The following is a 26,648-nucleotide window of genomic DNA, read 5'->3' as shown; positions in this document are numbered from 1 at the left end:
TCTGCCTGCAAACCAACTTGTTTGGTCAAAGCCAGAGCCAACAGAAATCTGACCTTCAAGATTAAAACCCACAAACTGAGATTAAATATACGGGTCAGACAGGAAAACATCTCTCTGCGAGCTGTTTAGCACATACAATATGAAATTTAAATCCTCCTATAGTAATGTAATACTGTTATTACACACTCTTACATGATCTTTCTCCCTCTCCTGCAAACCTCCAAAAAGAGAGCTGGTAGTGCATCTGCTTTATGGGCAAAGAAGCAAGGGGTAACAGGAGTGGTATGACAAGCATAATGAGGGCCAAGAACGGTGAGGACAGAGAAGAACCCAGACCTCCCATGGCAGCGTGGCTATGTGCATTCTGTCTATGTGCCCTCTGAGAAAGTGACTGAGCCAAAAAGATGCCAGGAAAGCCACAGATATTTGTTTTCTTTTTAAATAAAACATTTAAATAATAAGTTTTGCAAATATCTCAAAAGCAGAATTTTGTCATTTGCATGCCATAGCAATGGAACGGAATGTGGGCACTTAAAGACAGAGATAGGTTTTCCAGGCTGAAAACGGTCAACTTAAAAATATTTATCCATAATACTAAAACACGTAAGAAGAAGTCTGGGAATGAGAAAAGAAAGGAAGATGAAGGGAAGAGAGAGAGCTCATGCAAGCAAGAGAGAAATGTAGTGCAGGAAAGATGGAAACATTTCTTTAGGGACTAGTTACAACCAACAAGCCTTCTTAGACATGCCCATCGACCATGTAAGCATATTCCATGTGCTGGGCTGATAAAGGAAGGTTGCAGCCGTTTTATTCCTTGTCTTCAATAAGGGTACACAACATTTAGAAAATAATCTGCAGGGGAAGAGCTGTGGCACAAATAGCATTTATAAGGCAATCCTTAATTTCAGAGTCCTCCTCATCTCGCAGTCCAATCAAGGGTGATATGCATTCAAAAAGTGAATATTGAATATGCACAGAGCAAACAGAACAGGAAAAAAAAGAATATTGAAATAATTTACATGCAATCAAACTACGCTGAAATTAAGTTTTAATTGTTCAGTATTCTGTGATGCATATGCAGATTTTAAAGTATTCAGAATATCAATCAAGTGTTTACTTACATCAAGCAATTGTATTTAAGCATACAAAACAGATGATGGAAATATGTTCAATCAGCTACAGCTCCCAACATTTACTGCAGGGTTTACGTGATCACTTTTAATTCAGTTATTTCATTTAATATTTCAATTTAATAGCTCATTCTTTCATTCAATTTCTAGGCATCTTGCCCATTTCTTAAACACAATAATAATAATTATTCATAAAAGGAGCTGTTTCCCATAAGTTCTCATATCAGCAATTTTTGGAACAGAAATGATTTTCAGGCTTTTTTTTTCCCTCAAAAAAAAAAAAGTTATTATCTGATATTTTTTTTCCCTTTTAAATTAGACAATATTAAAATAAAGAACAACGTCTGTAAAATGACTCTGAACTCTGTTCAGTGGAATTCTGAGCCAGAATAATTAGATTATCTGGTTAAAGAATGTAAAAAGTGTGTGGCTAGGTTGCTAAGTGGTTGATTTTAAATAGGAATGGCATGGTTTTTAACCAACTGTTGAACATAAAGCCATTAATTTAGACTTGTAGCTGAACTGCAGAACACAGCTTAAACACCTTCAGGTATATGACTATGATAGCCCTGAAATTCTATTGACCTTCAAGGAAATATTTTGAAGTCAAGTTTCAGTTAAGTCTGAAGAGTGCCCTTCCCCAGCAGGGTGCTCTCAGCTCCCATCCAACGACGGCTGGAGCAAGAAGCAATGCAGACTGTGTTCAGTGTTCAGCAGTGCATTTGCTGAATGGCAGAGTGTAACTGCTGAACTTTTGCTCATCGTTTTGGGATGGAGATAATTATCAGGACATTATGTAACCCTAATTGATCGCTGATTTTTCTTAAAATTGTCAGGCTTATCGCTGAGACTTCTACCCTCTGCAAGGTTTAGTCGAGATTCTTGAAGTCAGTAGGGAATTGAAGGAAGAATCAACAATGCACTGGCTATTTGTGACCTCTGAGATGCTAGCATTATCTTGATAAAGCCACACCATTATGCTCCTAGTTTTTTTAGGTTATGAGCTTTTTGCTTAGGACACAAGCTCTGGAATGGGGCCCACAACTTTGCTGTCTCTCAACATATTCTAGTACTAATGACAAGAAAGTGCTGCAGAGCATACCAAGAGGGCCATGGAGAAACAGCCACCAGGTCTACATGTATGTGAGTCAAGGGCATAATCTTCTAAATTGTGCTCTGTATATTGAAGCTCTAAAGGCTGTCGAGGTATAATGTACACATCTCTTCAGGCCCAAATTTAGTGGAGCATTAACATATGGTTTACAAGCTATAATTTTCTGTGGGTCCTAAATATGGACGTGCTAAGTGAAGTACTGGATTTGGGGCTTGAGCGACTTTTTAAAAATCCCTTATGTAGCCCTTTAAAGATTGCCCTGCATGAACATGCCTCAAGTAAAAGTTCACGAATAACTGAAAAAATTTCAAGTGAGCATAGATATCTGAAGCCATTCGAAAACCTCTGCTACTGGAGCTATACTGTCAAAAAGGCTTTCTAGGTTGTTGGGCGTAGAACCAAATGCCCTTCACATCAAAGGGTACCCTCTGGTATGGAGTGAGGAAATGCAAAAACAAACCAACCAAATTAAAAAAATAGGAAAGAGAAAGCTAATAAGTGGAGCCAGACAATGTGACTCCCTGGCCAGAGAAAGCCCTGCAGCGCTGTAACAGGTGGTGAATCTTGAAGACATTCCCAACCTGAAAAAAGGAAAGGATCTTACCCTGTGATTCCTATCTTGTAGGACTCGGGTTAACAAATCAGATGTGTCTGTGTGAAATAGATGAGGTGATTCTGGTAAGCATACATGCTTCTCAGAACAGACTTTGGGGTTCAAAGAAAAGCTGTTCAGGCATTTTTAAGTCAGATTTTCAGGTGAAGGAAGGTAATTTTTGATGAAGGAGTCTAGTAAGAAGGTAGCAGTTAAACTTTTACAGTACATATTTATAAGAAGCAGTCCAGATGTATGAAATATTCTAGAACAATTAGTAGCTCTAGCTACAGAAGTGACATCATTTACTTCCTGCCCTTTGCTCAATTAACTATAAAAGAGCACCAATTTAAAACTATAGGACGGTCCTATGTCTAAACCAAAGAAATATCATTTAACAGATTATGATTCTATGAACATTTGTTGCACATTTCCCATTCAATGATGGTCAGACATGTTAGCCTGGGCTTTTGCAGAATGGGGTTAACCATTGAAGAGAAGAACTGTTCAGGAAACAGCAGTGTTTTACCATATGTAGAATAATTCCTTCCTATATATCCAGTGGTCTAGGATTTTTATTACCAGTTGCTATTAAAGTCTAGAGAACAACAATTTTTTTACTACTAAATATTATATAAATTTAAACTGGGATGGTTTATTTCTTTTTAATCTGTATTCTATTCTTTTCTCGCACAATGTGTACTTCCTTTGAATTTCCCACACTCTGTATTTCCTTTTTCATACTCATTTTCCTTCAAGCAAAAATATTTTGTTGCCATAGCAATATTTCCCTATGTTACAATTTCTTCACAGAAGGTTTCCTTTAGGTTTCTGTATGTTGTGACTGATACACACCCAACAAACACCACCTTCTCGCACCAAACCCCTCCATTCCCCAACCTCTTACCACTCAGTAACTTCTCAACAGCCTACCTTTATCTTTAAATACAGACTTTAAATACACTCCAACATACTCTTCCAAAGTACTCCGGGCTAAAAAACAGATGTTAATTAAAAATGCTGATAAGAGTCAACAACACCTGTTGTTTCACATTTATTTTACGCAATTCCATCTGTTAAATCCTAGCCTTTATTGCATTAATTCTTTTCTCTTCTTCTGTTCCAGCTTTATACCTCTTACTCTGGTGATCATGTAACTTTAACAGTGTGCCTTGGAAGTTGTATTTTATTGAGCAAACATATCAGCATGTCTACACACTAAAGACAGCTCTATAACAGAGGCCCAGTATCATTGCAGTGGTTAAGGATGAGTTGCTGCGTCTATTATAAACCTCTATTGTGTACGTGTGATATCTCTGCAATTTCAATCCGCAGCAGATGGAAATTTGGTATTAAAGTTAGGAAGAACATATCCTTTTCCTCCTTGACTTTCCACAAGGTGCAGGGCCAATTCTCCCTCATGCCTGATATTAGATAAGATGCTCTTAATGCTAAGAATTCTCAGAGAAAATACATTAGCTCAATATTTTCTAAAAACTGGCTGCCTACGGATAAATACCTATTTATAAAGTCCTATTTATAAAGTTGCAGGACCAAATTTTGAATCACCTATTGAGTTACAGCTCAGTTACGGCATACTTACATATTCTGTTTAGGTTTGTCAATAGCAATACTTTATGTTATACTAAAATAATGCAGCGGGAACGTTCATACAATTTCCACACAGAAGAACTCCAATACAACAAATACAGACAGAAAAGCCAGAAAATACACTTTTTAGAACTCTGTCGTGAATTTTGGCATATTTTTGGGGAGCAAATGGAAACTCATTATGTTTTGGTTTTTTTCTGTATGATATCACATACAAGAACAAAAATTGTAAGAACGACCATTTGCTTAGATCAAAGACAAATCTAACATAGTATCATACCAATAGGTAGGCACCTAGGAGAAAATGTAACAACTGGGCAAGCCTAAGGTGATACTTACCTTAGTAATACTTAACAATTTGTGGTCCAGTGATTCTCTGAGCTACAGGTGGTTTCTACGCTGGTATTCCTCAGTGAATTTCTCTTTCCTGTATCTTCCCTTTGAACTCATATGCAGTTCTACCATCCATAACATCCAGTGGTAAGGAGCTTCATAGTTTAATTATATGCTATGTCAAGAATCATTTCATTTTGAACCTGCCACATGCTAGTTTTGCTTGATGACTCCTAGCTGTTGTACTAGAAGAAGCAGCGACAGCCATTTACAGTCCTCTTTCTCCCTAACGCTGATTGATTTAATAGATCTGTATCTCAGTTGCCTCTTCTATAGCTTGAGGAGTTCTGTTCAGTCATTCCCTTCATGCCTTTAATCACCCCAGCTGTCCTTCCTACAGTTCCTTGAGTTCTACTACATCCTCTTACAGATCGTGGAACTCCAAAACCATACGTTATATTCATGATTCAGGCAAACTGAAGTTTACTGTTTTTTTCTAGTTTTTCTAAAAAATTCCTGGCATTCCGTGCTTGTGTTGAGCACTGAATTGACCATCAGTTATATGACTATACTTCTCTTTACAAAGAATTTCAGACTCAGCCATTTTACACATGAAGTTGGAAGTCAAGCCTTGCCACGTGCTTCACTTTGAATTTCTTTACATCAAACTTTAATTTCTATTATTTTGACACTATGTAACTGAGTCCTGTGAAGTAATTTTGCTGTTATTTTTACTAATCTGAATAATTCCTGATCATTAGCAAATACTGGCACCTTACTATTTGCTCCTTTTCCACATTACTTATGTGTATAGGTCTACTGCACCTATGTTTGGTGACTTCTACTCAACGAGACACTGATCTCTGTTTCTTACCTTCTAATGAATTATCTATCTGCAAAAGGGTTCTCTTGCCCTATGGTATCTTTGTGTCTTTAAGACATTTTGGTGAGAGAAATTCCAAAAAGGTCTTCAATAGTCAAACAATTGTGAAAAGAAATGCCCCTGCCCACTCCTGTCCTGGTCAACTGGTTTGAAGGGGATTTCAAGAGATCGGTGTGCCTACCAGGTTTCTGTATCTTTCTGTGAACCCTTCTTCAAATATTTTTTTAGGCTTTGTACCTCTCTCCTTCTATTACAGTAACTATACCTGAACACTTATCTTTCTGATAACTGTCCAGTAATAATGAGATAGAGGAGCTAGACACAGTGCAAATCATTTCCTTTATCTTCAAATAGCTCATTTTTACATGGCTAATCAGGTAGGCTTCCTTTATAGTTAATTGACAGAGATAGGCAGACATTTGATTCTTCGTGCTTATCATAGATATCTTCCTTCAATGGGCTTACTCATCCTTTGGGTGCCCACATCCTTCTGCTAACCACAGCACAGATGAGTGTGTAGGACATCCAAATGCTACGTGATTGAGTTCAGAAAGGTGAGGAGAAATCCCAGGATGCTACATTCAGTTATTGGACAACTAATTATAGCTGACTTTTCTTCTAAATTTTACATATTGTACCCTTTCCTTAGGAAGCTCATAAGAACAATAAAAGGGAGCTCTGCATTTGAGGACAGGGGTCTAGGGTTATATGACTGTTCAATTAGCACTTCTTGGAGAACACTGAATGCAAGAGAGAGAATAATAAGAAAAATGAAGCTCTTCAAGGAAAAAAAAAACAAACAATTTTTGCACACAACAAAGAGATTACAGATTGCCAAGGTTCTGTTCTGATCTCACGAGCAGAGTTTAAGACAGAATACTACCAGTTGGTCCACACACAGGAAAGTGAATTGTGATGGTGGGATTCAGGAAGGCTCTGAAGATGAATGGAGAAAGAATGTCATGGTAAAGAGATGAGACATGAATCAATGTGAAAAGACTGCAAGGAAAAAAAAAACAGCTTAAATTAAGGTTCCTGGTCAGGACTTCAAGAAGAGGTATTTGAGTGTCACTCCAGGAATCACCATCAGTGACTATGTTGTTGAGGAAGGAGTAAACGATGACACTGACATATAATGAAAAGCTGAGGCTTGCTTACTGGGGCACCTTAAATATGAAGCTATGTTGGTGTGAACTTATTCTTGGGTTTCCATCCACGAATATGGTACATTTTTGTACTGTTTTCACAATTGATGTATGCCCAAAGCCCCTCAGACTTCAGGGGACTTGCACAGTTGTACAGAAAGAAATGAGACTTTATGAGAGCAGATTATCAGTTACGTAACACAACACAACAAAATAATGGTTGCCATTTGTACTCAGCTTCTAACAGTAGTAATACCTAAGTCACGTTAGCCAGCATGTGGGAATAGCCTTGGCACAAAGAACATTAGTCCAGTATGGCTATTTTGTTTTCCTCTTTTTTCTTAAAGTGCAGCCTCAGAGGTGGGGATGAGGCAGAGATTTGGAAGAGTTCTGACACTTGGCACCACCAAACAGCCAGTCAGTCATGGCTGGGGGAAGTTGCTCCATTGCAGAGTAGCTCTGGGACTATTCTGAGTGTGCCAAAAGGGCCACTTGTCTCATCCTCCAAACGTCTTCCATTTAGTTCAGCAGAATATCTTGACCCAAATCTCTGAAGAAGTTTTCTTGCATATTATCTTCAAGGGATTTTGTTCTCAAGTAATGATGTCATGTTATTTGCATTTTTTTCATGATACTTTGCTCAATATTTTTTACATTGTGATCATCACTAGAGAACTAAATCCTAAAGCGATTCCTCTGACATCAAAGCATCTAACTGAAAATGAAACCTGTTGTGGAGGTGGTTTAATTAAAAAAAAAAAAAAAATCGTTGGCAACATAGGATGAAGCAAAGATATTCTAAACTTTTCCTGAGATTTAAATATCTCTTTAACTAAAAAAATTATCTAGTTCCATTGAATAGGTGCCTTTATTTCATGTTTCACAAACGGGTCAAGAAGCATGACCAGGGGATCTATTCATGTGCAGGTCCATCACAGTCATTGAAGTTCTCATTTATCAGTGCCATGGCAATATGAAAACCTTTGGTTTTGATCGTTCTGGCAAGATGACAAAAAATGACTCTTCAAAGTTCTCTCCAGAAGGTGCTACTTTAGTCAGAACGCTGCTACTGAACTTACTCCTGTGGAGATGAATTCCGCTCATGTGGCCACCATAGAGAACCTGACTGACATCAGTGGTCATTTTATCTGAAGGCATAATTTAATGCCTAATAGGTTACCTTATGAATATAAAAGACATTCTCAGTCCTGAATCATGTCATCATTAATGTTTATACATATTTCGTGACACACTATGTACCAATATAATTATAGATTCTACTTTTAGGGTGCTCTTTAAAGGATCATAAAAGCTCTTTGCTGACTTTGTCCCTCAGTTCCATACAGTTGGCAGAAAATGGGATGAGGAATTACTATGAAGTCTAGGCATTTTCTCACCTTTTGATTTGTGGGTCCTGTTTAGGACGGAACACTCACGGTGCACACCTACTTTGCAGATCGCAGTTTAGAGATACTTTAGAGATACAAGAACCTGTTACAAAGGTTTAGTTCATACTGTGTAAGTGATCTTGCTGCAGAAGGAAAGAGCTCTATTTTAGTTTCCCAAAGTCTGTCTTGGAAGTAAGCGATAACTATGTCAAATAATCATGTCAGGTAGTATAGTGGTGCACTTCACAACTCTTGAATAGCAAAGTGATTCACAAAACCAGTACTGGCTAGAAACAGCTGTCCCTTGATACTAAGGATCACCTACTTTCTCATCTCCTGTATTTCATGAACGTTCTGCCCACTATGTAGCTCAATTCTTCTTTGCATTTAACCAATAGCATCTCACACTGAATAGTGAGAAGAGTACACAACACTTTTGAAAAGATTTATGAAGGAATAAAACCAGTAACAGCAGAAACACATCATTTTCAATTTTAGACTTGGACAAAGCAGAATAGTTCTGTGAATATATTCAAAATTATGTCAGTAGATGTGATCAGAACTGCACTTTACTCTTGAAAAAGACAAATGCATTATCCTGGTATTTAGAACAGAGCTTTGCTTCATAAGGAATTGTATTTGTCCTTGAAGCTGGTGGAAGAGGGATGGGTAATGGAATTATTAGATGATAAGATCCAAATCATTTTGATTTCAGTGTTTTTCAATGAAAAAAAAAACAAAACCAAAACAGATCCTTAAATTGTATGTTCAGAAACACATGAACAAAACAGCAGAAACATGGTGCTGCACATTCTAATTCTAATTCTCTGACTTCCCAACTGCATTTCAGCCTTTACTTGCCAATCCAGCCTTTGCTTCCAGCTCATGGCATGTTATTTTTTTCACTGTCTGTTTGAAAGAGGCAGAAAGGTTTGAATAAAACAGGGCAGGCATGTGTTTGTGCCTGCGTGTGTGTGTCAAACAAGCAAGATAATTTCATGCATTAGAAAATATGGCAAGTACAATTTACGAATGCTTGATCAGAGTGAAGCAAAGCCATGAGTCAGCGATGCCATAGTTAATGAATGAAAAACTCTTCCATCTCATTCCATGCTCCGTACATGGCCAGATGAGGCTGTTATACAGAAGCAGGAGGAGGTTGTGCAGCCACTCCCCCATTACACAAATACACTTAGTAGGCAGTGCACAACAAAAGGGTGGGGGCAAGAAGGTTACAGCTCCCCAAGGCTTCCTAATAAATCCACCTCTGCTCAACATTTTACATAATGATATAACGCATTATATTATTATAGGTAGTGACATCATAATAAAATACAGGAGTGCTACTCAAGTGGCAAGGAACACCTAAGATATAGGTTTGCATTTACAATCCAGTTCCTGTATTTTTTAATTATAGATAAGAATTTAAAGTGAAAATTATTACTCATTCCATAAATACTGTTGTAATGGATTCTTGGCATATAATTAAGAGGCCTTTAATTTTAATTCTGTATACTGAACGCCTGTTTTTGGAGATATTCCATATTCTTTATTCAGGGCCTATGCCAGCAAAGCTCTGTATCTCTGTTTTAGTGGAAGCTAAAGATGATGCCCATCTCAGGCTGCTGCACCATGTTCTAACCCATCTTGTACTGCAGCCTGTAGTTACAGAGCGCCTTCACATGGTTCACAGGACCTACTATCACACTGTTCTTTTTTTTTTTTTTTTCTGGAAACTGATGGTAGAAAAATACTTAGCCCATAATCTCACTGATAATGTGAAAATGGATGTTGCCAGTTATGTTCAACTATATATAAAACCTTTCAGACTGCAGTAAAGATTAAAATCATTGGCTCATGATTATTACGAGGTGAGGATAGCCTTTTTGAAAAGGTGACTGTATTTCTCAATTCTAGTAAGTACAGACACTCGCACCTTAAAAAGTACAATAACTGGCACCTTTTTGGCAGACTCAGCAGGCAGGTCAAAGATTGTCTCAGCATGTAGAATGAATTAATATTTCTCTCCCAAGAGAAGCGGGTCCTTCTAGAAAAGGCTTAAGGCAGATTGGTGGGGCATTCAAAAGAAAGCTGGTGGGGGGGGGGGTGAACACTTCTGTTTATCTGAGCATTTTTCAGATTTAGATCTACAAACGTACAAGCATTTTAATATTTTAATCTTGTATTAAAACTAAACCCTCTTCTGTCCATCTCCTGTGCTTCTTGTCTCCTCTGCAGCCCAACACACACCCTACACTGTCTTATTCTCTTCTGATTCGTACTCCCACTCTACCCTTTTGTATTTCTCTGTTCCCTTATCTGTCTTTAGTCCTTTGTCCTCATTTCCCTGCCTTTTGCTTCTAACCCCACTTGCCTCACCCTTCTAAACCCCCTTCTGAGTTTTTGGCTCTCGGTGTCTTTCAGCTCCTCATCTTCTACATCTACCTTCTGTGAACATGTTGCTTGCTTTTTTCTGAAGCCCAAATGAATTATGGAAGATCCTACAGTATGTCGGAAACACTTTTTCAATCTCAGCTGTACAATTTAGGAAGCACTGTGTTTCCTCCATTACTTGCTGCAACAGGGAACAAAGTGATTATTTTGCTTTTAGGAAACGTTCACAAGAGGGCAACAAATGTCCCCTAGTGCTGCAAACTAGCACTGACAATTCACAGTGCATCTGCATTCAAGTCTTCTTGCTATTATTTTGCTATTATTTTGTTTAGTCCTGCATACATATCTGTGGTAGCACAAATTCACTGAAAAGGTTCATTAACTATTTGTAACAAACATGCAGGTATTTTGTGCCAAGCAAATATGGTTAAAAAAGAGAATGGATTGAATAACATGGCTTGAGATACAGCGTGTGTAACTGACTTTAAATGCAGCCTTCCTGACATGCACATAGAGTTGCCATTTCTAACAAACAGGTAGAGGGGGGACTACTCAATTTCCATTGTCCTGTTGGGCAAGATATGGTGATCCAAAAAGGCAAGAGCAGAACTCTCTCCACACTCATAAACGCAGACTGGCAGAAATGGCTAGCCGTGCTTGGCTCATCACAGAAGGATGTAACAGCAGAGACTGTAGCTTCTGCATGCCTAGACAAATTAGTGAGCATTGTGCTTTCTTATGATTTTCCCAGACACTAGGAGAATTGGCCTAGATGACCTTCTCTCTCTCTCTCAGAATCATCCAGCTGGTTTACCATTTCTCCAACAAATCAGCAGCACTGTCAGTTTAGCCTACATTCAAATCATTCTGGTCACTTAAGAAAACATCTAAAAGGAAATAAATACCAATTAAGGCACAGCCACTTTAATACAACAAAGATCATCTCTGGACATCATTTCCTTGCTTTATATCAGATAAATCTGCCATTTTTGTACATTTCATTTTGTACTTAGATTATGTCTTTTCAGATAAGCTTTAAGCATTACCATCTGTTCTGCAGCATACACGTGATCCTATCACTTTGATTCAGTTGAATACAAATCCCTTTGACAATAGGGAAACAGCAAAATAACATTCATTTGTTCCAAAAAACTGCCATACCAGTAGATTATTCAAAGCCTGCTTTATAGTGGAGGTAAAAGACACAGGGAGACTCTCCTATACATCTCCAATTTGTGTCCCATACTGTCCAGGCAGCACTCTGGCACTGAAGCTTCTTGTCTGCTAGAGAGATTGAGACAGCATTTCAGCTGTGTTGAGCAGCCCCAAGGGCTGGAAGCTCAGCCAGGGCCCCGTGCCTCTGCATGCCTGCTGGCATTTCGAAGCAAATCCTGAGTCAGAGGGAATACACCTTTCTCCAGCAGACGTAAGTGCACTATAGTTACTACACCTCTCAGCAATCTCTGAGGCATTCTTTCCGCGTCTGTCCTCTGCAGGCAACTGGCCCTCAGCCATTACAGTTGGCCACGGCAGCAACAAACCTTCCCTGCTGGTTTCTAGGACAAAGGCAAAAGTAGAGTTTGTACCTGGTATTGTGGCCACATCTATGAAGAAAACTCCAGTAAGGGCTGGTACATATTATGCAAATATTTGGAACACTCTTCTACTTAGAATAATTTCCCATGGGTATGGACCCGTTTAGCAGAAAGATGATTCTCTTCATACTCACTAAAAATTTATATGACAGGATAAATTATTTATCTTTAAGTTTTGGAAGAAGACTACATTGTGCCATCAAAATAACATGCAGTTCCTGGCTTTGCATACATAGATGATGTATATGATCTGGCTGGCACACAGAAAAATGAAGCATTGCAAGTCTTCCATGTCCATCTAGGCCCCTCCTCAACAAGGCTCTACAAACATTTGGGTTATTATTCAGAACATAATTTCTTTGTATTTTCACTCGATGAATAATTCTTAGAGGGAACATATTATTTGTATTTGTGGTTCAACACATGAAAAGACTGAACTGCTGTATATTGACCTTTACAATAGATCATAATTTATGCTATTGATATACCAAGCATATAAGGAGAAGTATAGCAATATATCAGGGTAATACAAACTCTAGGTGAATTTGGTATGATGACTTTTCTAATGTTATATAATTTAATGGCACAGACTTTTAGATCTTAAGCTGCACTCAAAATGACTGAAATACAAATTTATATTTGAGACCTCTGAGGTTGACAATGACAAAATGCAAAGACAAAATGTCTTGGATCAGACATTGCTCATTTGCATCTATTTAAACTTGAAGTTTTCTCCAAGTCTGTAAGTTGTTTCAACAGTTAACCTGCAAGCAGTTGGTGAATATAAATCTCTCAGAAGCATGCTATCTTCTTTCCATCAAGCTAAAAGGGAAAGTTTGATTCATTTTAAGTGCATTGATGACAGAAGAGCTCTGAATAGCATTTTATCTGCAATACTGTACTTGAAAGGAATGAAGTGCAAGTTAAACAAACAGTAACAACGAATGCATTTTTTTCAGGGGTGGTCCTCTTGGAAAACGTTAACCACATTAAAGTAGGCAGTTATTGAAATATGCAATTAATTTTAAGTTGATAGAAGTTGAAACTGTCATTCACCTGAGCAGGTGGTGGAAGAACCTTCTTGCATATCTGCTGATGGGGTCCCTGTACTCCAGCACGGTTGTATCCAAGAGGGGTCTTGTTGGAGCATAAAAGGTTCCAAGGCTTGCCTCAAGCTGTGCTGTGGAGTTTAAGTAGAGCAGCAATGAAACAAATGAAATCGTTTCAATTACAACAGGTTGTTCATGTTTGCAGTCAGTCAAATTCTTCAAACACTGCTGAAACACAGTGTTGTTGTAGGATAGATGAAATTAAAATATGACAGCTTGTACAAACACAAATGTGCATATTAACTTTCATTTTGAGGCAGAGTTGACAATGACTTTGAGCAACAAAAGCTGTCAGAAAGATGAAAAAGTTTATAACACATCAAGTTCTCACCAGAACCATACAATTAAAAGTGACTCATAAGAAAAATACAGTTTGAACAAGTTTGTCCAGTAGAGATCAACTAAATTATCTCAGATTTTCTATGTCCTCTTAGGCAGACAACAATGAAGTTCAGTTTTTCAGGGATTATTGTTATATCTTAGGTCAGCAGGTGACAGAACCTTTCTTTTGATGGCCTTGAGGTCTAAGGAGCCTCCTTCAACCAACACTTCTTCAAAAACTTTAAATAAAAGGGTCTGAAAACCCTGAGGGTTTGACTCTCCTGCAGCGTGCAGAAGAGTCAACCTCCCATGTCATCAATAAAATAAAGCCCTTTTGTTACAGAAGTTGCATCTGCTTTACTTTCTGACTGGTATACTCCACAGGTATAGCTCTGAGCCATTTTACTGCATGTTTCTAATACAAAATCATAAATAATACAGAAAAATACATAGCATATATTTGTGTCTCCTGAACGTGTCCTGTGCTTAGTTGAGGTGCAATATAATGATTATATTTATGCTATATGACTTCGGCTTAATAGTCAACACATCGTATGAGCCTTTATATACAGAACTGACTTGGTTTCAGCTGGGATTGAATTATTTTCTCCAGAGTGTCTGGTAGGATGCTGTGTTTTTAGTTCTAGAACAAAAACAGTTGACTGAAATTCAGAAATAACCGATGAAGGTTTCACTCCTAAGTCACAGGGAGAGTTTGCTATGCCAGCATAGTTCTCCTTTCAAGACGGATACACAAATTGCTACTGCTAATCAGAATTTTGTGTGGGCTTTAAAAGCAAAACACAACCAACCTATTGTCTCATTAGGTAGACAAAATCTCACTGATTTGTTGTTATTAACATTTGTTTGAACTAGCCATTTCTGTATTCAGTGATAAAGGTTCTTTATTTCCAAGCATAGTTACGTTCTATTTCATTAGGTTTGATTGCACTAAACGTGCTAATAGTACCATGTTAGAAACACAGGCAAACTGTTAGTAAATTAGGTTTTGTGTTATCTTACTGTCTAGATATACGATAAGCTGAACTTTAAAGGTATTTTCTTTCAAAGCAGCAGTCAATTTAGATTAAAATTGAATACAGCGGTACCTTTGCAAAAACAAGCTATACTTTCTTGCCATTGCTGTTTTCTTGACAGCATGTTTTGTACTTCAGAAATATTCCAACCTACATGGAATATGAGTAACTACCAGCACAGTTATAGATTCATTAGATAGCTCAGCTTGATGTTGAAGGCAGAATAAAGATCTCAAGGATAACTGCCACATCACTATAAATAAAAGGCCTCACTGGGTTTTTGCTAATAAAAAAGAAAACAAATTACTATGCCAAATTTGTTAGATTCATACAGAATAACTCCTGGACAGAATAAAATTTCATCTGCTGTAAACAGTGTTAGGGAGCTGCATGGGGGGAAACACACAGACATCTATTTATAATGTGCATATTTTTACAAGAGTTTCAGACCCAGCCTTTTTCATGGGTCCTTTTAAAAGCATGTTTCAGTTAGAATTGATATGCTATATTTGCAATGCAGGGAATTTTTAATCAGATCCCCCAAACATGACAGCTGATGGCTTGGCAGCAACGTAGGACACTTTGGAGTTTTGCTATCATCAAACACACCAGAACCGTAAGTATTCTTTCCAGGCACAAAAGATGCCTGATCCCCAGCTGTCTGCCTGCTAGACTGCAGGATAACACCTTCAGTAAATCAAGGCACTTCAAATCTTGAAGTCTCTTGAGTTTCAAGATACACAGCAAATCAAGAGGAAGGCACCACACCAGGCTTCAGCAGAGACAAGGCTGAGCCTAAAATTCATCAATTCTTGTGAGAGACCCCACCTAGTACTGCAGGGGGGCAGGAGATTACTGCGAGGACAAAAGCTATAATCCTAAAGGAGGCAGCAGAGGACAGTGTATTCAGATCCTTCCATCTTGTAGCAAAAGAGTGACCCTTCACAAGCACCTTAACAATCCCACTCAAATCCTGTTAAAGGAGAGCTTCCCTACTTATGTCAGTGCTGTCTCAGTATGAGTACATAACAAACATTTGAAGCCTGTGTTAACTAGCACTGGTCTGTGACAAGCTAAATTTGTGTAACACAATAAAGTTACAGCGTATATGAGATAGTGCTATACATGTTAAGTCATGCCTATACCACACATGCGTTAAAATAACCTGCATTTTATTATCATTCTTGGTAGAAACATTAACTGAAATTCAATCAACACGTTAATCCAGACTTCACTGAAATAATTTTTCAAAATTATTTCTAAATACAACATTTGATTAGGGAGTACTATGTTCAAAAGGCTGACTATCTGGATTCTCTCTATTGTCTTTTTTATACAGTCAATAAATATAACATCATAATCCTTATAAGAACTACAGACCCCAGAAAAGCACATTAGAAGTGCAATCAGTCCCTTACCTTCTCTGTCTGGTGTAAGCTTTTGTTTAAGTAGGTGATTGACAATGGCACTCAAGCAGATGTAACACTGATGGCCCATCGTGTTCCAGTTCATGGTGTTCAGGACGTTAATTGCCTCATGTATCTCATCATAACGAATGTATTGGTGGATGATCTCCACAAGGCCCAGCTGTCCTCTTGTTATCACACCTTTTTTAGGAAATATTAAAGCAGAAAATGGCATTAAGAGAACGTATAATAGAATATTTTTGAGCACAGTTAAAAAGAATTCCTGTTGATCAAAATAAAAGTTAAGTTAATGGGTTTCACCGTTTAATTTCTATGTGATAGAACTCCATGTTATCATATTTAGATTTAGGGTGCTCTGGACATGGGACTTAACACAGAGACAGTAGAGAGAATGTGGCCAATATCCACCAGTGAAAATATCATGTAGTGAAGCTTTGCTAGAGAAAGCTCATTCCCAGATTGTCATTTTGTTACAAACGAAGCCATGCATTTGCTCACCATAAGAGAAGAAAATGAATGGCACATTCCCCACTCCACAAGAGCATAATTTTACTACAACACTTTGTCTCTGATCAGTGTGAATTAAAACAGATTCTCAGACTTTGACATGTAGGTCTCAGCTCCTGAAGAGGGAAGGTGACTGGAAAGATGCAGAAAGTCATGTTCTTAATTGTCTCTGACTAACTAGATGATCACAGGCTGTAGGTCTTGCAAGGCATTTTAGTAGTTCTTCCTTCCTTTGGGTCACTGTGGGAATGTATTCTTTATCACTAATGCTCCAGACGTCAGGGGAAAAAAAACACAGAATAAATGTACAGTTTCCCTCTTTCTAAATAAAGCACACATTTATTAAAAAAAAAAAAAAATCAATCTACATTCTGATGGTGTTTGTGGAAAATAATTTTTAAAAAATTCTGATGAGAAAATGAATATCAATATGGATTTTAGAGCCGTCTGATGGCTGGGGCAAAAAGGTCTGGTAACAGAGAAACGTAGACATGATATACAGAAAACAGATCTCAAAAAAATTTTCATAAAAGTAGTTGTGAAAATTGTTCATGATGGAAAACAGAAGTGGAGAGTAAAATGTGGGAAAAAACCCATCTGACTGTAGGTCAGACAGTCTGCTGAGAATTTGCAAATACAGACCTGATGTTATGTATTAGGTCATATATATATATATATTTGTAATATATATAAATTTAATTCTATACATATATACATACATATGTTTGTCAATTGTATTTCACTAAATATTTGCATGTATGAAAGACTACGGACATTATACTGTTTAATAGCTGTGTTTAATCTGTGCATATCTCTGATAATATCTAATCGTTACAGTAGAATTTATTCTCCTTTAATATTTCTAAGGCATTATACAAGTTGGAAAATCTTCACATAAATTACTAAGTGAAGATGAAAATAATGATTTGCTAGCTAATTAAATATGATATTATATTTTAAATATCCACCTGGGCCAGCAGTGCTGAACCACTGGCACTGGTACCAGGTTTGGCATCATCCACTGTCTGGGCTGACATCAATGACAAGAAGCTGTAATGTTTTTAAAAATGAATTTGGCATTAGACAACAAAAATATCTGACATTAGTGTTTGAGGGTAAATTTAAAATGAACGCTTTCCTGAAATAAATCTACCAAGACATCACAACACAGGATTCATAGTTCTTGTCCAAGAGCATAATGTGGCAGCTGGAACTTAAAAAAATCTATTTTCCAGCAGACTTTTATGAGAAACAATTCAAGTAATGTTAATATAATTTATAAATGTTAATACCAAAGGACTGTGGAACTCAGTATATTCAAGAGAAGAGACATTACCTAATGTGCCACACTACATGCTGATTCAGTAAAACTATGCAGTCCAGAATCAATTACATGGCTCACTTCCAACTGTATTCTATGGGAGATCCTTCTTTGCTTGAAGAAATTTAAAAAATGCTATGTATGATGCAATAGCTGTAGGTCCAAAAATGTTGGTTTTTTGTTTTGTTTTTTTTTTTGGACTGGCAATAATAGAGGTGTTCCTAGTGCCAGTAAGAATCATTCATTCTTAAAAAATTAGTGGATTACTACTACTACCACAGAATAAAACCTTAAAATCTATGAACACAAATATATTAAAAACAAAAAACAACCAGCAACAGCAATTCTACTCTTGTATGGCAATCCCACCTTAGGTGTGGAAAACTGAGTAGTAAAGCTGAAAACCAGAATGCAACAGAGAACAGCAAGTTTTTGCACAGTGGACTGCAGCGGAGAAGGTAGGGAGGGGCGGAGAGAGAGATTTTACAATAATTATAAAGAATGAATTTTAAAAAGTGATAACTTTCAGCTGTAGAGGTCAACAACTTCCCATTTATTTGGATGCTTGACTTCTCTTGGGTGGTGCGCTTCCGGGCAACCTACTTGGGAAAAAGAGGTGACGGCCAACTCACTGCCTAATTGATTTAGGAACGGTGCCCAGGGAGACAGTCCAATTAAGTTTACAAGCTGGCAATTAGCAGGAAAGGCCTCTAAATCCCTGTACTGAGAGCCTGCTGCCTCCGTAAGAACATAAATGTGCTAAAGATAGCAAGGGGAAAGCTGAGCTTTCTGGAAAGCTGTTGTGAGTAAACCCCACGAGGGAGGACTATAGAAAAGCAAGGTAGATGTGGGTAGAGTGCCTTCTGCTTGACAGGTAAGAGGTAATTTAGAGGATGTTTTTTTAATGGCCAACATGTACAAAAGCATCAAATAGCTGTTTTAATTAGTGTTCTGAGGGGCTCTGCAACCATTAAACCTGTCACTGAACACAATACAGCTGAATTATCTCAAAATAAATGGTAATTTGTAAACATTTTTAATAGCAATTTTGGATAAAAGTATTAATCTGGATCAACTCTTTTGAAGGTATATAACTCTAAATCAGTCCAGTGTTTTTCTTGGTGACATTAATTTATCTTTTTGCTGTGGCGTATGTAGTAAAGGTTTGGTAAAGACAGATTTTTCTAATGTTTAGACAGGATTTTTCTCACACAAAAGCACACGCATATCTCAAAAGAGGTTCAAACTTCACAGTCACCTAGTTTCTTAAAAATAGGTGTCTTCCTAATCACAAAAGATTTATATGAAATATTAACCAAACCAAACCCAACCCCACAAAAAAACCCCAAACTAACTCCTTTTAAAGATAGACAAAGGTAATTCTTATTCCTTGGACAGACAACGGGCAAAGTACTGAATTTTTCCAGGATAAAATATACTTGAAATGGCTGTCTGCCATGGAGAAACACTGGACTGGTAGACAGAAGATTTAAGCATAACAGCTTTTTTAGCTCGCTCTCTGGGTCTGCACCACCATAACTTGATTGGCTTGAATGGGATGAATGCAGTTCTCAATGACGATGAACAACGGGGGTTATATTCTTAGTTCAGCCACTGACACCTCATGCAACTCTTAAAAAGCTCTCCAAGCTTTCCTTTACTCTTGTTATTGTTTGTAAATTGAAGTTAGTTACAGTTTTACTCACTTAAAGCCTATTTACACCAAAAATGAGAAGTGCTAATAAATTCTAAACTGACTATTATTACTTTTTTCTTTTATTCTCAACTGCTGGTAAATTATTTGAGACGCTAAACTTCTTGGAAGGTTATGAAAACCTTCCTTCTTGTGTGAAGTTTTAAAGGGAAGAAGGTGCGACTTCACGTACCAAGGCCAGAAAAAAAGAATACTGAAAAAAACATACATTGTAATGGAAAAGATAGTTGTATCATACACAAAACTAATCTATTTAGGAAAGAGAATAGCTATTACTATCCTATTATGACATGTAGATTATTTTGGTATGTTACAGGTATTTATACAGAATGAATACAACACCTACAATTGTATTCCACAGAGGAAAATAATTTTTGATATGAGAAACTGTTAGGCAGGGAAAATAATAGGATTCTGACTCACATATCAGACACCACAAGAAAAGATATTAAATAATAGTGAAACATAACAAACTCCTTGATTTGCATCTTCTAGAGATCGTTGGAATTGTGTGTTTTGGTCCCATTTATCTAAAATGCTGTTTTCAAACGACATAAAACTTCTGAGGTACAGATGTTTCCTTGAGAGCCTAAAGGCTCGATAGATGCACTCAGTAACTTACCAAGTTTAAAGCGAAGTACTCCTAAGGGTCCTTTGTCAAACCTAACAAACAAAAGATCATGAACATCTATGCCATCAGTGCTGGGAGATGCAGCTTGAGCAGCAGCCCACTGAATCTGGATGAGGCTGCTAGAGACGTCAAAGTGTTTGCCGAATTGCAAAGTTGCCTCAGGTGAATAGTCGTCTGCTAAGAGCTGAATTTTAACTGGGGATAGAGCCGTGTCAAAAATCTGCAGCTCCCCTTGAGAACTGCCAACCAGGAATATGGCCCCGGAAGGGTGGTAGGTTATTAATGCAGGCAATAGTTTTGCTTGGGCTAACAGAGTCACTTGGTTGTAGGCATCATACAGAATTATTGACGAATCTTCGCAGCCCAGGACTAGTTTGTCTTCTGTAATATTTCTGCAACAGCTGATTGCCCTTGATTGTAGTGGTATTCTGGTGACTGCTGCACACCGAATTTTGTTTCTAACACAGTTGTAGATGCAGCTGTCAGCCATGGGCTCTTTATCTGCAGAGATGGAGTGCTCAACTGTGTGAACCTGGTAAGGCTCCTTAGAGCTAAAGCTAGCATCAAGTGGATCCCATTCTGTACGAACATAACTCAGAACCTGTAAAAAAGCCAAAATGCTTTGGTAGTTATTTGTAAAAAAATATTCTTATATTTGACAATTTAAAATTAGACAGCTGAAAATACATTTTTTTCATGACTCAGTAAGCTGAAACAAGTTATTAAATCTATCGTTCAGGCTTTTAAAAGGTCAATTTATTGCTATAGAGTCTGAGCCATTTCTTTTACTCAGAAGGTACAATAGGTTAGCAGCAGTAAAGATAAAAGAGGGGATCGTCCTAACAGTCCTACCAGAAGAGAGATGAGCTGCTGACATATCAAAGAAAGGCTGATTATTCCGAAAAAGTGGAGGGAAAAATCCCAAAATATCTTGAAAAATTTATAGTAGACTACTCTAAGCATCTCAGATGGAGCATTTTTGATCATTTGCTCTTGGCCATGGTAATAGAAAATATTATACTGTAAAGGGTGGAAACAATGGCAAGTTTAAACAACGTACACTACACAGTGCCAAACAAGTAGGTGGTAGATGCTTTTTAGTGACATATAGTTATAGAAGAGAAGTAGTACTCTTTAGAGGTACAAGCAGGTCAAATAAAGTAGAAGAACACAAAGGCAGAGTATGATCCAAAGATAGCTGGCAAAGAGTAAGAATTTCTAGTGTAAAAACATGAGAAATACTATGAAATGATGGAGGCAACAGCGGAGTCCAGTGCAGATTCATTATGTATCCGAGAGAAAGGTATTGTAGATGACTGTAGCAGGGAAACTGTGGGAGAAGTACTAGTTGTAGTTAAGTTACACACGGTTTATAAAAAGTTATTTGTCTGAAAGGGATAGGAAATAGACTGTGCTAGAAATAGAAATTGTTAAACAGAGCCAAACCATACCCATGGGGTTATTCACAGGATGAAGTTGCTGACTTGACACTAAAACTGCTTCTTTTGAGTCTAGGTGATATGCAAGTGCCACTTATGAAAAGGGATAGCAAAAAGAGAGGGAGAAAACTTGGAAACTTCAGAGTGAGAACAGAAACATGCACAATATACTTAAACAGTTTGAAGCTGATTTCCATAGACCACCAGACTAACTGAACTAACTGAATTTAGCCTTTCAACTTGTAAAGTTAGAGACAAAGAAAGTTTTTCTTTGACATACCACCCATTACTTCAGAAATGAATTTGGGATGCTGATCAGACTGATTAGGATGTTTACTTATTTTGTGAGCAAAAGGGCTTCTCATTTAAAAGCAAGAAAAATCACTGTTGTAATTCTGTGGCTGTAAACCAGCTGCCTGTTAATACAGAAGTCCTAGCTAGTGTAAAATGAGGTTAGGGACATACTAAGAACTACTTAATAGGCAAGAAAGAGAACATCAGATGTGAAAGCATCTAAAAGAGAAGCCAGCGCAACCAACCAAAAGCAGATAATCTGATTTCAATGAAGAGCAGTGATCAAAGAAAATACACACCAAAGCAGAAATAAGAGGTTAAATAAGCTATACAGCTTGAAAACCCATTTCTCACCTGCTCCATTTGCTTAACCAATGACTTAGCCTCTGAAGCTAGTAATTTAAGTCCACAAAATGTGTAGTGGCTACTGTTCAGAAGTTTGGTTTTAGAACTGCTTGAAATATGTAGCTTATTAGTATGTTAAATTGCATAGCAAGACAACCTGTAAAGGGGTTATGTGTACAAAGGATTACTGTGACCACAGAGCTCTGTAACCCCAAATAAAGACAAGGTGAATTGTCATTTGCTCTGACTACACACAGAGACCAAGATAGCTGCCTTTCAAATATGTGAAATAGAAATCTTGCCCAAGCAAGTCTTCAAAGCTTCAAAACTTAAGTGAAGTGAGCCTTGAGGCCCCCTGGGACTCTCAATTCCGTCTTCCAATTTCAATGCACCGCTTTATTTACCTACATATTTTGATTCCAAACCAGTGTTCCTCTTAGGACATCTCACCAGCTACAAGAAAGTCATAAAGATCAACACAATAATTGAGCATGTGAGAAATGAAAGACTGAAAGCAACATTAAACTCTGAATAGAGACTGGACTTGAAAATTAAGACAACAGAGAAGAAAACACAGGAATCGTGATTTTTCAATGCAATACAAGTTACTGCTGGAAAACAGCAACAGAAAAAAATAAATCTGATCATTTGAAAGTCAGTAACTAAACCAAGTCTAATAACTTTGTTCTGTCATGTTAGTGCAAAGGAGGGACAAAATGCTGCTTGGTAATTTGAATTTAAAAGAAAGTAGAATTTTATATCTTGGAAGGTCTAATTTAATTAGCCTTGAGACGAGAAGTTTCCTACCTGCTCATAATTTTGAAAGCAGATCTCTGAAATGAAGTTTAGGGTTCAGTTGGTTGCTGTACATTAAAAAATTATATGCTAGGGAAATTTTCCTAAGAGAAGACTATTTGCTACTTTACAAAACGTACGTTTTGACCTAATGTTTAAACAAACTAGGCTTAAAGGAAACTTTCTAGAGACTACTGGCTGAAAACAAGAGAAACATCTCTCTTAAGATTGGAACCGATAAACCTTCTCACACATCGGTGGCCTCATTTGCCTCTTGAAGGAAGAGCAGCAAACCTAAGAGACCTCTTTGTACTGGTTTCCAATTCTGCTGAACATAACTGGTATTTGGCACTCTGAGGGGGGAAAAAGGATATTCTCTTTCATCTGAGAGGGAAGATTTGAGTCAGAAATTTTACTTTTATTAATAATTGCTCATGTCACTAACTGAAGAACTAAAGCAGAGACATGCAACTACAAAACCATGTTAATGAGGCTAAGATAACACTTGAAAAAAAGCATTCCTTCCAGGCCTTCCAGTACCTAAGGGGGGCCTGCAGGAAAGATGGGAAGGGACTCTTTATCAGGGCGTGTAGCGATGGGACAACGGATAATGGATTTAAACTAAAAGAGGTTAAATTTAGATTAGATATAAGGAAGAAATTCTTTACTTAGAGGGTGGTGAGGCCCTGGCGCTGCTGCCCTGAGAGCTGTGGGTGCCCCATCCCCAGAGGCATTCAAAGCCAGGTTGGATGAGGCCATGGGCAGCCTGAGCTGGTGGGGGGCAGCCCTGCCCACGGCACAGGCTTTGAACTTGATGGTCTTTAAGGTCCCTTCCAACCCAAAGCATCCTACAAGTCTATGAATCCAAGCAGTACAAAGACTAGCAATCAAAGCATATTTTTTTCCAAGGAGATGGTACTCCATTACCCACCAGTTGTTTACCTACATGGTAAAGTAGTGATGTGCTGGTAAATGTAGTGAACGTAGTGCTCTAGCAGTTCACTTGAAGGAATCCAATGGAATTCCTGACAAGCAGTAGTTCTAAATTCCCTGTAACCCTGAAGGGGAACATCACCAAAGCAGTATATCTTTCAGTTGTTAATAAAACCAAAATTTTCATGGGGAAGGTGAAGGCTAAAGCTGTAGGAGTTTCCTCAACAGTGCATAGGACAACTGTCAGAACTGTGGAAGAAGGGCAGTCTGGTGGATCTAAAAAGATAAAGACATACTATCACACTGCTATTTAGTCCAAAGTCTTGGACCAATCACTCAACCTTAGACTTCAAAAGAAGCTTTCTGGGACAGAAATTTTGCATTACTTTCTGTAAAATAAATAAAATGTTGTTTTTTTAAAAATCCTTTACAGTTTAGTGACATGTACATTACAGAAGCCTAGCAAATGTATTTTAAAAGTATACACATAATTTATGTACATTTCCCATATCAATGCAATAGTCAAGTACCTCTATTACACATTTGTACAATTTAGTTCCTGCAGTACTGGCCTGTGCCCTGCATCAGCTGATAGCAGTAAGAGAGATACTATGCATGCCAGCTTCTCAAATCCTAACTCAGAAATCGTATCAATCCAAGTAAAGGAATCTGACAGTCTTGATAACTATGGGATCTGAATCGTGCTAGCTAACATACCTTCTTCCTTTTAATGTTTGAAAGAAATAATAGCACTAGCTTATATAAGTGGTATCACTCTCTTCAGTACAAATCTTCGAACGCTTAAAATTGAAGCATTCTGCATAGAATACTGGGAAAGGATAAAGCCCACATACCAAAACAAATACAAGTTTCAAACAGTATTACTTAAGCAGAAAATTGGCTTACCAAGCAGATTAAAAAAAAAAAGAAAACAAAAGAAACAGAAACAAGCTTGCTGTGACTGGACTGTGCGCCTGTTGGATGAGACAAATATTTCATATATTTTATGGATGTTAAAGAAATGCTTGCTAAATTTCACACAGTGAAGCTCCAAATAACAACAAACGCTTTAATTAGAAATGTAAAGTGAGAAGTGTAGTGCACACTGGAATAAAATAGCTTTAAATACAGCACTGTGAAAGAAGAAAAAAAAACAAACAACCAAACACCTTATATTTAAACTCTTCTACAATAAAAATACAAGGCTCCTATCCAGCTTATTTATTTGGCTGCAATGGATTTCCAGTCCCAAGTGTAATTTTACTATTTAGATCTTCAGCCAACATTTTATTCTTATTTTCTTTCAAAACTTATCATCATAACATTTATCCTGCATTATTCATCAAACTTTTAAGCAAGGATTTTACAATCCTTGTTCCATGTGTGTGAGAGGTATTTCACTATTCAGTCACACAACGCAGATGCTTTTCTGATTGCTACAGTACAGCTCACTCATGTAAGGTCTGATGTGTTTATTTTACAAGTTTGTTGCACCATGTAAAAGAAATAACTAATTAAATGTTGTGTCTTGGGTGAAAAGATAATGTTCGCTCTCAGGAAAATCACTGTTTCCACAAGACTGAAGTATAATTTCAGCCATTTGTATTAGCAGTAAAAGGAGTGAAAATAAACATAGTAAAGACAAATGCAAAGTACTACAGTAACCAAGCCTCGGCATCATCACCTATTAATTTTTGCTATTTTTGTTAATGTTCGCTATTCAAGTTGATTTTAACATGACTGTCTGTCAAAGTATTTAATCCAAGGATGATTTCAGATATGATCCTATTTATTCAAAGTAAATTGAATTCTGCTTTCAAAAATTTCTTGCATTATCTACACAGTCAGACAACTTAAATAGCATCCTTGATCACTGGTACTTTAACAAAAAAGAAACAAGCAATCAACTAAATACATAAATTGGGAACAGACGGGTTTACCATAGGAAACCAAGACACACACAAAAGCAGACAAAAGTTCAATAGACACTGCTGCAGCAGTATAAGTGCATGCACATCAACATACATCATATGCCAGGGCTGTCATACATTAAACAGAAAAGCACTTTTATTTCTTCAGGGGAGGATTACTAACTGAATCCTACTGCATGCAACACAGCAACTGCTGATTTCAGAAAAAAAAAGAAAAAAAAGACAAAAAAACCCACCGAAGAAAGTCAGAGAAACCAAGATTTGCAAGGAAAAAGTTGTCCCCATTTTTAAAAGGATAACATCTACCTTCAGAACTAATAGCAGCAAATGTTAAGGCATAAGGCCATATAGCACAATTCCAGTCACATATACAGTGTATTTGAAATGTGAAATGGATTTTCTTCTTTAAGTTGAAGTGTTGCTGGGGTACACAATAGCCCAAACGCTGTATGTGAACATGAGTCACCTCGGTGCCTAATGTGTAGTTAGTTAGAGGATATTAACATGACAAGGGATAGGGCTGCCTTGTCCCAGGGCTATTCCTGTCCTCATCCTAATAAGTAGTCTTCTGGTGGGCAGCAAATACCACTCAGAACATTTTTCCAGGGAGGAAGCAGTATCATTTGGATTTGCTCTGCAACAACAGTAAGTGCCAGTAC

At 37.5% G+C, this 26,648-nt stretch overlaps 1 protein-coding gene across 12 annotated transcripts in view; it reads right to left on the bottom strand.

The window, feature by feature from the left end:
• WDPCP (WD repeat containing planar cell polarity effector) overlaps positions 1–26,648 on the bottom strand; it is a 141,834-nt gene that overhangs the window by 41,445 nt on the left and 73,741 nt on the right. For 11 of the 12 annotated variants that reach the window (XM_031599223.2, XM_031599210.2, XM_090134672.1 and 8 more), the window contains 3 exons: positions 20,244–20,853; positions 16,071–16,259; positions 13,242–13,365 (listed from right to left, as the gene is read on the bottom strand). In XM_031599223.2, the coding sequence (XP_031455083.2) occupies positions 13,242–13,365; positions 16,071–16,259; positions 20,244–20,853 (923 nt within the window). Of the gene's footprint in view, positions 1–9,698; positions 12,147–13,241; positions 13,366–16,070; positions 16,260–20,243; positions 20,854–26,648 lie in introns of those variants that run through there. The other variant, XM_031599228.2, reaches the window with a different exon arrangement.

This window comes from Phasianus colchicus, chromosome 2 (genome assembly GCF_987193195.1).
Source record: "Phasianus colchicus chromosome 2, bPhaCol1.hap1.1, whole genome shotgun sequence".
NCBI lineage: Eukaryota > Metazoa > Chordata > Aves > Galliformes > Phasianidae > Phasianus > Phasianus colchicus.
Note: the sequence above shows the minus strand (reverse complement) of the source record. Positions and strands in the feature narration are given on the sequence as shown.